The sequence below is a fragment of the Cervus canadensis genome, chromosome 10 (genome assembly GCF_019320065.1).
Source record: "Cervus canadensis isolate Bull #8, Minnesota chromosome 10, ASM1932006v1, whole genome shotgun sequence".
NCBI classification, from domain to species: Eukaryota; Metazoa; Chordata; class Mammalia; order Artiodactyla; family Cervidae; genus Cervus; species Cervus canadensis.
The window spans coordinates 41,188,974-41,201,141 of record NC_057395.1 but is presented as its reverse complement, the minus strand read 5'-3'; the positions used below and the strand labels follow the sequence as shown (position 1 = coordinate 41,201,141).

Sequence of the window (12,168 nt, the reverse complement as noted above, 5' to 3'; positions counted from 1 at the left end):
ACAAAAACACTACTTTATGGTATAAAAATCAAGAATAAAGGTTCAGAGAGACCCAGGGCCGAATGCCTAATCATGAGCCCTCGGCAGCCTGTGAACAAAGTGATCCATAATCACACCTCAGTACTTATTCTTCTGGGAAAAAGAAGAAAACATCCAAGTTGTGGAGCTCTGAAGAGTCTCTCCCTTAAGCCCATCCCCAAAATGTATAAAGAGGAACCTGTTCTGCAAGCATGCTCCTTGGGGTAATCGATGGTTTATGCTCTTGCATCAGCCCCAGTGCTAATGATAAAGTATGACATCAGCCTCTCGTAGTCTCAAATGGCATGTGACAAAGTCTAGCCCCTTGGAAATAAGACACCCCAGCTAACGAAAACAACTCATTCAGGAAAGGGTTTAAATTTGTGCCCTGCCTGCTCAGAAGGTAAAGACTCTGCCTGCAATGCAGGAGACCTGAGTTCGTTCCCTGCGTGGAGAAGATCCTCTGGAGAAAGAAATGGTAACCTACTCCAGCATTCTCGTCTGGAGAATTCCATGAACAGAGGAGCCTGTGAGGTTACAGTCCATGGGGTCGCAAAGAGTCCGACACAACTGAGCAACTTTCACTTTCACTTTGCCACTCAGATAGGAGGAAAGCCACTTCTCGTGGAGCCGTTGGGCACAGCAGGGCCACGTGGCCAGCACCTCCATGACCCCCAGTGTTTAGGTGGTGATGACTCTGAAGGTTACAGTTGATCCACACAAAGTATTGACACATCAGGGAAGATGCTACTGAGTAAGGAGTAACCTTCCTTTAGAGCTTGCAGCCGTTATGAGGTTTGGAGTAGACGATGATCCCCATGTTATGGAACTAGTTATGGACTATTTTATTTTAACCTGTTTGGAGGAAACAAAAGGCCCTTCCCATAGAAACTGGTTTGATCCCTCAGGCCCCTAAATGCCCATCAGACTCAGAACCATGCCAGATGAAAGCGGGGTGGAATCCAAAGCTGAAGGAAATCAACAGCCTCTCAGGACACTGGAAGCCCTGGAGAAGGCAAGGTGAAGGAGGACAGGGACCTGGGGGCTCTTGCTGGCTTCCTGGGAGGTGGGGAGAAGGAAGAACAGGCTCACTCCCCACCTCCTCCGTGTTAGCGAGGGGGGTTTCAAGGAACAGTGTGATGCCAGACCCCAGGGCACTGGCCCAGCTGCTGGCATGGTCCCTTGGTGGCAGGTGGCTCCCTCAGTATCCTGACCCCTCTTCTGTGGCATCACAAGTGTGGAAGAGAGCCCTCAGGAGGCTTCCCTGGACAGGGAGGTGCACATTGTTTCCTCGCCAGCAAAGAAACTGTGAACGCATAGATGGAAAGCTCATGCTTACGGGCTGTAAACGACGGCTCCAGCCCACCTTTGTGTTTGGGATACTGGCTTGGCCTTCTCTCTGCCGTCTGAAGGCATCTGCCACAACCGGAAAGGATCTGCATGTCATTAGCGAGACTTGAAAATGTGCCATTGGAAAAGAGATTCTGATGTCACTTTAAATGCCATAAATATTGTATTTCTTCAAGCCTGAGAGTGCGTGCATATATGTGTGCATATTCTTTAAGAGGGGGCATCCCTGGTGGCTCAGCGGGAAAGAACCCACCTGGCAATGCAGGAGATGCACTTCGATCCCCTGGAGGAGGAAATTGCAACCCACTCCAGTATTCTTGCCTGGAAATCCCATGGACAGAGGAGCCTGGAGGGCTACAGTCCATGGGTCACAAAGAGTTGGACAAGACTTTGTGACTAAACAACATTCTTTAAGAAATCAGTGAAGACAGAAAAATTCAGAGAATCCAGTTTAGAGGTAGTGCTAAAGAATGCTGTGTATTTTGCTTTAACCAACCCCTAACACAATTGATTTTAATTTGGAGTTGGAGAACCTACAGTAGGTGCCAACTTGGCACCCAGATTTTTCTTTTTATTCAGATGTGTACAACAAAGCACCTTTTTCTTTCCAAGATCTCTTGTGACCTCTAGTGGTCTTCTCTAGGAGAATCAAATCCATCATTTCTAAACTGTATATTCATTCAAAACTTTAAAATGGGTTTTGGAACCCTTTAGCCTCTGCTCATTGGAAAATGTCATGATTTTAACAAGTTGTGGAGGACTTCAGGATGACTTCAAAGCACATTTGAGGCCAACTAGAGGCTCCTGAACTTCCACCACTGCGATCTGATCTATGTTGGCACGTCTCTGCTCCAGTTGGATTGTGAACCAAATTATATCTGCTGGGTCACTTATCAGGACCCAAGAAGACCAGTGGGGAAATTCCAAACTGCTCCACACATTGTTTTTGAACGCTTTAGTATATTTATCACTCAAACATCAGAATGTTTATTTACATGAAATTGCTTAGAAGTCAAGCTTAAGTGGATTCCTAAAAAATCATGAGACTATCAAATGCTTAATAAAAATAACTGCTTTAAAAGGTGAAAAGTTAGCATTTTAAAAACACCAATCTTAAAAGTCCTAATTTTTTCATCTATTTTAAGTAGCAATAATGCTGACCTAACTTAATTTCTGTTATTAGCAAAAAAAAAGCAGTACTATATTAAGGAAACTTTAAGTTACTTTACAACCCTGATTGACAGCACAATTATATTCCTTTCCTCGGTAAGTACTCTCCCATTCCCATGAAGACTTGAAAAAGGTAGGTTTCTTCCCAGAAAGCCCATTCCAATAGTTTCTGCATCTGAGAACATCTCAAATCCACCAGCAGTGATGAATCAAGTCCATGATAGGTTATAAAGATGTGTCTAGAAGCAGCTGGGCTTTGCTTCATATATTATACAAAATACAGAACAGTAACTTTGATAATTAGTTTCTAAGTAGAGGGGGACACTACAGCACAACACGGGTGTGTCAAAGAAACGGGACTGGGGATGATCACGTCCGTGTGCTGGCTCTGAATATGCTGCTAGGTAAACAGCAAAAGTATAATCATATTCCCAAACCCTTCACTGGTTTGGTGTCTTAAGGACTGTGTTCTTCACCATTAATTATCAGTGCAAGTAACAACAGATGAAACAGATGTCAGAAAATAAATGTAGGGGAAACCAGAAATGAGGCAGCCTAAGTGGATGCGTGGCCACACCCATCTGACTCCAACATGGTTTTTTCCTGCATCGTTAAGGAGGGAGCTTGTCCACATGAGTGCCGTTTCCAGATACCTGAAGTCCGACACCTGCAGGTGTCAAAACTCGAATTGGGACACTGTGGATGCAGGACCTCCTAAGATGTGTCACCCGCCCTCTCTGCAAGCAAAAACACCAATTCTCATGACACCATAATCACCTCTACATTTCAGTGCTACACCCCAAAGTCTCTTCTTATAAGCATCCCTTCCTCACTACAAAGCACCCCCTGTCATCTCTTGGCCACCAGGACCACATTCCTCTCGTGAACTGCTTTTGGCAGATTTCCTGGACAGTTCACTCTCGGAGGGAGGCTAAATAAGCAAGACCGCAGGGAAAGGAAATGGGAGGTTTAGTTCAGGCTGGGGGCAGCCTGTCAGCAGGAAGGTCAGCATTCCTAACACTCAAGTTTGCAAGAGTAAAAGGAAGAAAGGAAGAAGGAGGTGGGAAGACGAGAACTGGGGAGACCAGCTCCTGACCCCCAGTTTCCATGTGCTTCTAGGAGCCAGCACTGGGCGGGGCACATTCTATACCCAGTTTCTCCAGCCACCTGCGTCCCAAGGTGGCAGGAGCCGCATCACTGAGTTAGCCAAGATGCCAATTACTTTTTACACAGTGGAAGAAACAGGTGATTTTTCTCCCCCATAATTCATTTATTTTGTAACTGGATATTTTTACCTCTTAATCTCTCTCGCTTACTCCACTCATCCCCTCCCTCCTCCCCCCACGCATACATCAGAAATAGGGCATTTTGAGATAGGCAGCTTCAGTACATGTCAATGTCAGCATTGGATTTATCTCATTACAATAATGTCTTGATGAATATCTACGTCAAAAAAACATTCCCCAAGAAAATTCCCCAAGGAAATAACAATTTGCACAATCCAAATTCCATATGCTTTTTGTATACATTTTAAGAGAATTCGGAGTGTGCAGGTCTGGGGAGACTGGAGAAGGCATGGAAGCCCTGAGCCCTTCCCCACATCCTGCCCTGTGCATCTCGTCCATCTGGCTGTACCCAGGTCATGCCCTTTTATAACAAACTGGTCATCTAGTAAGTAAAAAAAGAAAAGGCTTAAAAATGTGCTAATTCATCTGTAACTGTTCCCCTCCAACCTCCCCCAAAGAACTGTCTGCTTTCAATGTACACGTTTAATCATCTGTCTAAACTAGAAGTTATTTTAAATGCAACTATTTTCTTCATTTAATATGGAACCTGTAAAATGGCACTGAAACCCACAAATATTTGGATTAATGCAAATTAAAAAACAAACTATTGTTCTACTGCAGACAGTTTTAATAAGTGAAACATCCGCCATTAGCAAGAATGCAAGAAAATGAGACTGTTGGTTAGGATATAAATCGACATGATTATTTTGGTCGAATAATTTGGTAGTATCTATTTTAAATTTTTAGTATTTAATGCAACCTTACCCAGAAATTCCACTTCTAGGTATCTATACTACAGACAAAAATAACATTACCACAGCATCACATGTTATAGAAAAAAAGAAGACACATTTCCATAAACAAGGAATACTTCAGTGAACTTTAGTAAAGCCACATGATGTGGCATTTCACACAATGAAACGCCACACAGCCACGAAAATCAACAAAATAGATCTGAAAGGTGGATGAGCTGCTATATTAAGTGGAAAATACAATTAACAAAGCATACTATCATGACTACAGACATATATGCATGTGTATATATATAGAGAGAATACATATGTAACACTTTCATGTGTCTGTACAATTATATACTCACATAGAATAATGAAACAAGGAGTAATTTTTAAGCTTTTTATGATTGGAAAATATAATTCATTTTATTAAGTGAGCCCATGCCCCACAATAGTTAGCAAATGGCAGGAAAAAAAATGATTAATTTTTAAATGAAATTGAGATTAAAGTACAGCAACTGTGAGGCTACAAGACCCTAAGAAATTAATTTATGGAACTTTCTTATAACATAATTAACAATTCGCCAAGTGGCCAGAGGTAGAGCACTGGGTACAGAGGAGCCAAAGGGGTGAGCCTGGGAGAAAGCTGAGGCCCAGGCCCAGAGGCAGTGTTCAGAGCCACACAGGAGGAAAAGAGAAGACACAAGCCAGGATGGGGCGGGTTGGGGCTGGAGGCTGGGGGAGAGGCTACTGTCAGGGCACAGTCACCCTTCCTCTTACCCAAGGTTCACCTGACATTTCCTTAATGGATATAGAATTATTCAATTATTACCATCTTTACAATGAGTGTAGGTAGTTTGGGTTTTTCAGGGAATAGGAAATATTTTAGATGATTAGATTTATCTAAACAATTCAGATAAGCATTTTATCTAAATTGTTGAATTTATAGAATGGAATCTTTTCAGTGTCTGTAAAGTGAAAGTCACTCAGTTGTGTCTAACTCTTTGTTACCCCATGGACTGTACAGTCCATGGAATTCTCTAGGCTAGAATACTGGTGTGGGTGGCCTCTCCCTTCTCCAGGGGATCTTCCCAACCCAGGGATTGAACCCAGGTCTCCTGCATTGCAGGCAGATTCTTTACCAACTGAGCTATCAGGGAAGCCCCTCAATGTCTGTAGGATCTGTACTAATATCACCTCTTTCAATCTTGATATTGGTAGTAAGTCTATTCTTTTTCTTTTTCTTGATCAGTTTGGCTAGGAGTTCATCAATTTTATTCATCTCATCTGTGTCTTTTAAATTGCCAAATCCAACGGTCTCTCTTTTGTAATCAAATTATTTGATCTCCCTACAAATTATTTGATTTGCCACTTTAAGAGTCTTTGACTTCTGTGACTCTCTTCCAGTTTTCTTTATTATTGTTAAGAGTTTCATCTTTCAAAATTCTGCTCTAATTCTCTGCTTTTTACTTTAAAATAACCTCCTAAACTAGACCATCTCCTTTGTTCTCATGATCTCCTCAAACTCTCTCCTCTACATCTAGCACTATTATTTTTACCTTTGGTTAATGAATCCACCATCCCCAAGTTCAGATCAGTTTCTCAGTCGAGTCTAACTCTTTGCAACCCCATGGACTGCAGCACGCCAGGCCTCCCTGTCCATCACCAACTCCCAGAGTATACTCAAACTAATGTCCATTGAGTCAGTGATGCCATCCAACCATCTCATCCTCTGTCATCCCCTTCTCCTCCCACCTTCAATCTTTCCCAGCATCAGGGTCTTCTCAAATGAGTCAGTTCTTCACATCAGGTGGCCAACGTATTGGAGTTTCAGCTTCAACATCAGTCCTTCCAATGAATATTCAGGACTGATCTCCTTTAGGATGGATTGGTTGGATCTCGTTGCAGTCCAAGGGACTCTCAAGAGTCTTCTCCAACACCACAGTTCAAAAACATCAATTCTTCAGTGCTCAGCTTTCTTTACAGTCCAAATCTCACATCCATACGTGACCACTGGAAAAACCAAAGCTTTGACTAGATGGACCTTCGTTGGCAAAGAAATGTCTCTGCTTTTTAATACGCTATCTAGGTTGGTCATTTTCTTCCAAGGAGCAATTGTCTTTTAATTTCATGGCTGCAGTCACCATCTGCAGTGATTTTGGAACCCCAAAAAATAAAGACTGTCACTGTTTCCGTTGTTTTCCCATCTATTTGCCATGAAGTGATGGGACCAGATGCCATGATCTTAGTTTTCCGAATGTTGAGTTTTAAGCCAACTTTTTCACTCTCCTCTTTCACTTTCATGAAGAGGCTATTTAGTTCTTCTTTGCTTTCTGCCATAAGGGTGGTGTCATCTGAATATCTAATTGACGTTTCTCCCAGCAATCTTGACTCAGCTTGTGTTTCATCCAGCCCAGCATTTCTCATGATGTACTCTGCATATAAGTCAAATAAGCAGGGTGACAATATACAGCCTTGATGTACTCCTTTCCTGATTTGGAACCAGTCTGTTGTTCCATGTCCAGTTCTAACTGTTGCTTCCTGATCTGCACACAGATTTCTCAGGAGACAGGTCAGGTGGTCTGGTATATCCATCTCTTGAAGAATTTTCCACAGTTTTTTGTGATCCACATAGTCAAAGGCTTTGGCATAATTAATAAAGCAGAAGTAGATATTTTTCTGGAACTCTGTTTCTTTTTTGACGATCCAGCAGATGTTGGCAATTTGATCTCTGTTTCCACTACCTTTTCTAAATTCAGCTTGAACATCTGGAAGTTCATGGTTCACGTACTGTTGAAGCCTGGCTTGGAGAATTTTGAGCATTACTTTGCTAGCGTGTGAGATGAGTGCAATTGTGTGGTCGTTTGAGCATTCTTTGGCATTGCCTTTCTTTGGGATTGAAATGAAAACTGACCTTTTCCAGTCCTGTGGCCACTACTGAGTTTTCCAAATTTGCTGGCATATCAAGTGCAGCACTTTCACAGCATCATCTTTTAGGATTTGAAATGGCTCAACTGGAATTCCATCACCTCCACTAGCTTTGCTTGTAATGATGCTTCCTAAGGCCCACTTGACTTCGCATTCCAGGATGTCTGGCTCTAAGGAGTGATCACACCATCGTGATTATCTGGGTCATGAAGATCTTTTTTGTATAGTTCTTCTGTGTATTCTTGCCACCTCTTCTTAGTATCTTCTGCTTCTGTTAGGTCCATACCATTTCTGTCTGGTCATAGCAAACACCCTCTTCCAACAACACAAGAGAAGACTCTACACATGGACATCACCAGATGGTCAAACCAAAATCAGATTGATTATATTCTTTGCAGCCAAAGATGGAGAAGCTCAATACAGTCAGCAAAAACAAGACAGGGAGCTGGCTGTGCCTCAGATCATGAACTCCTCATTGCCAAACTCTGACTTAAATTGACGAAAGTAGGGAAAATCACTAGAACATTCAGGTATGACCTAAATCAAATCCCTTAGGATTATACAGTGGAAGTGACAAATAGATCGATTCAAGGAATTAGATCTGATAGAGTTCCTGAAGAACTATGGAAGTAAGTTCATGACATTGTACAGGAGGTAGGGATCAAGACCATCCCCAAGAAAAAGAAATGCAAAAAAGCAAAATGGCTGTCTGAGGAGGCCTTACAAATAGCCGTGAAAAGAAGAGAAGTGAAAGGCAAAGGAGAAAAGGAAGGATATACCCATTTGAATGCAGCGTTCCAAAGAATATCAAGGAGAGATAAGAAAGCCTTCCTCGGTGATCAGAGCAAAGAAATAGAGGAAAACAGTAGAATGGGAAAGACTAGAGGTCTCTTCAAGAAAATTAGAGATATCAAGGGAACATTTCATGCAAAGATGGGCACAATAAAGGACATAAATGGCATGGATCTAACAGAAGCAGAAGATATTAAGAAGAGATGGCAAGAATATACCAGCCCCCACTAACCTTGAAAATCCCGCATCACCATCAACTTGTTCTCATTCTTCAACTCCTCTATACAATTGGCAACCAAACTGCACCCTCCCTCTCAATCATTTCTTTGCACCTATGCACCTGCCTTGGTCCATTCCGTGAGCTGGACCTCTGACTGGTCACTGCCTGAATTCTAGCCAGCACCACTCTTGGCCAGACTGTCCTGTGCCCCTCCCCTGCAAGCCACTGACCACAGGAAGGCCCGTTATTCTTTGACATACAGTCCACACCATGTCTTTCTTCAGTGCTCCCTGCTGGCTCCGAGTTGAAGTCTGCTCATCACGGTCGCGTGCTTCGTCATACCTGCCCACCTGCCTGATGCTCTCTTGCCTTCATGCCTTTGCCCATCGTGCCCATCTGGCTGAACTCTGCTCATCCCCCCTGACTAGAGTCAGAGGCTACCTTCTCTGTGAAGCCTCTTTTTCATTTACATTTCCCCCACTGAGGTACAGTGACATAGTGTAAAATGCACAGGTATCCAAAGTTGATGACTTCTGACAGCTGCATGCACCCTCATCAATCCACAGAGCATGGTCTCCCTATCCTGTCCCTCCACCATACTCTTGCCTCTGCCAGAGGCATCTGTTGATCTGGCTTCTGCCATTTTCTACATCATACAAACAGCAGACAGTCTTTGTTTCCATGTCTGTCTTCTTTCGTTCAGCATAAACTTTCTGAGCCCGGTTCATGCTATTGTGTCTGCGTATGTGCTCAGTCACTTTAGTCCTGTCTGACTCTTTGTGACCCCAAGGACTGTACCCCTCCAGGCCCCTCTGTCTATGGAATTCTCCAGGCAAGAATACTGGAGTGGGTTGCCATGCCCTCCTCCAGAGGATCTTCCCAATCCAGGGATCGAACCTACATCACCTGTGTCTCCTGCATTGAAGGTGGATTCTTTACCCATTGACCCACCTGGGAAGCCCGCTATTGTGTATATCTATAGTTTATTCCATTTCATTGCTGCGTAGTATCCATTGCACAGAGGGACTGCAGTGTGGTGGATATTTAGATTTCGGAGAGCCTGGGGGTGGTATGAAGCTATCTTGATCCCTCTCTGTCCTTCCCTCCTCCAGGCTACGAAGCATTACAGCTTGTAAGTGGATCTGTCTCCCCCACTTAACTCTAACAATGGTAGTAATAATGTTCAATTTTCTTGAGCACCTACGTGTGACCGGCAGGGTGCCGAATGCCTGATTTCTGTCAGCTCATCCCATCACTACAACAGTCCCACGTGGCATAAAGTATCTTCACATCCACTGACAGACATGAAACCATGGCTTGCAGAGGCCCAGTTCCTTGTTTAAGTTAACTCATCTGGAGAGGAGTAAAACCAAAATCAAGATTTACATCCACCTGATGTCATTATTACAAATTCATAATACTACATGCCTGGTAAATAGTAGGCTCTCCCTGAATGTTCAGCGTTGATTTTCTTTAGGATTGACTGGTTTGATCTCCTTGTAGTCCAAGAGACTCTTGCTTTTTAAAAATTGAGATTTTATACTTTCTAAAGAAACCGAGTACTTATCCAATATGGCAATGATGGGAATTCTCTAGCAGTATAGTAGTTAGGACTCCATCCTTCCACTGCAAGGGGCATGGACTCAATTCCTGGCTGGGGAATGGAGAGCCTGCAAGCTACATGGTGTGGACAACCCCCCCCACCCCCCCCCCAAAAAAAACCCATGAACTTCCCTGGGAGTTCAGTGGTTAGCACTTCATGCTTCCAATGCAGGGGGGTGAGGGTTTGATCCCTGAAGCCCCCTTGTGGCTCAGACGGTAAAGAGTCTGCCTGCAATGCAGGAGACCCAGGTTCGATCCCCGGGTTGGGAAGATCCCCTGGAGAAGGGAATGGCAACCCACTCCAGTAACCTTGCCTGGAAAATCCCATGGATGGAGGAGCCTGGCAGGTACAGTCCATGGGGCCGCAAAGAGTCGGACATGACCGAGCAACTTCACTTTCAGTTTCTTTCTGGAGAACTAAGATCCCATATACAGTTGGGCAACACCAGAAACAAACAAAGCACATGGAAAAATGCAACAAACAAGCAAAACCAACAAATATGGTGGTTCCATATTTCCCTAGCAGTCCTGTGGATGGGACTTGGCCTTCCAATGTAGGGGTGTGGGTTTGATCCCTGGGCGGGGAGCTAAGATCCCACATGTCTCCTGGCCAAAAGACCAAAACATAAAGCAGAAGCAATACTGCAACAAATTCAATAAAAACTTTAAAAAAGTTCCACATCAAAACAAAAAGTCAAATATGGGATCTGTCTTTAGAAACTTTTAAGTAGTAAATGCACAGCTTCACTGACCACATGGCACCAAATGACTCTCAAACATGCAATCCTATTATGTCATCAAGGGGAACTCTAATCACCTCCAAACGAATGAAAGTTCCTGGGTATTCTAAAGTAATTTCATTCAAGCTATAATCACTCACAGTAAGAACTGGCGATTTTTAAACTCTCTGTAAGGTAACTGTTGGGCTTCCCAGCTGGCACTAGTGGTAAAGAACTCGCCTGCCAATTCAGGAGACATAAGAGATGCGGGTTCAGTTGCTGGGTCGGGAAGATCCCCTGGAGGAGGGCACGGCGACCCACTCCAATATTCTTGCCTGGAGAATGCCATGGACAGTGGAGTCTGGCGGGTTACAGTCCATGAGGTCGCAAAGAGTCAGACATGACTGAAGCTACTGAGCTCGCACGCATGCGAGGTAACTGTCAGGGTAAGTGCTTCGGAAACAGGAGGCCTGGCGCCCGTCTTACCTGGCTTTGCGGATGTGCAGCTGAGGGTAGTGGTTTTGCCTGTGACACACATGCACGGCAAAGTCCTCATCATTCGTCAGGCTCGGGACACACCCCACTTGGCTGAACACGGTTATGAGAGTGGAGCCTAAATCCCAGAGACAAAGAAATGAGGCCTGGATTTACCAAGAAGTAACTTTAGGGCTTCGAGAAAAATGAAGCTTTCACTCTAACATGTGTTGTTTGTTTTGTTTTTTTAATTGAAGAATAATTGCTTTACAGAATTCTGTTGTTTTCTGCCAAACCTCAACCTGAATCAGCCATAGGTATACATATATCCCCTCCCTTTTGAACCTCCCTCCCGTCTCCCTCCCCATCCCACCCCTCTAGGTTGACGCAGAGCCCCTGTTTGAGTTTCCTGAGCCATACAGCAAATTCCCGTTGGCTGTCTATTTCACATATGGTAATGTAAGTTTCCATTTCACTCTTTCCATACATCTCACCCTCTCCTCCCCTCTCCCCACATCCATAAGTCGATTCTCTATGTCTGTTTCTCCATTGCTGCCCTGTAAATAAGGTCTTCAGTATCATTTTTCTAGATTCCCTACATATGTAACATGTGTTTTAATTGTTACAATCAGATGGGCATGTTACGTCTCAAGGACCTGGAGACCATTTTTATGTCCCATCCTCGATGCCCCATTTTAAGCAGAAAATTCCTGTCTCAGCTCCTGGAGCTAGGACGTGGTGGAGGAGGCCTTACCGAGGCTCATGCAGGATGGCACGATGAGGAACACGAAGTGCAGGTCCGGCACCGCCTTGAACACGGTCCTGGTGAGGGTAAGAGAAGGTCGGGGTGTCAGTAAAGTGACCTCATGAGCCAC

The 12,168-nt window shown here is 43.9% G+C and overlaps 1 protein-coding gene across 1 annotated transcript in view; it reads right to left on the bottom strand.

The window, feature by feature from the left end:
* The window catches only part of CFAP61 (cilia and flagella associated protein 61), a 227,179-nt gene that overhangs the window by 201,287 nt on the left and 13,724 nt on the right, over positions 1-12,168 (bottom strand). Inside the window, exons 5-6 of the mRNA XM_043480559.1 lie at positions 12,048-12,115; positions 11,306-11,432 (exon numbers count right to left, since the gene is read on the bottom strand). Of these exons, the coding sequence (XP_043336494.1) occupies positions 11,306-11,432; positions 12,048-12,115 (195 nt within the window). The remainder of the gene's footprint in view (positions 1-11,305; positions 11,433-12,047; positions 12,116-12,168) is intronic.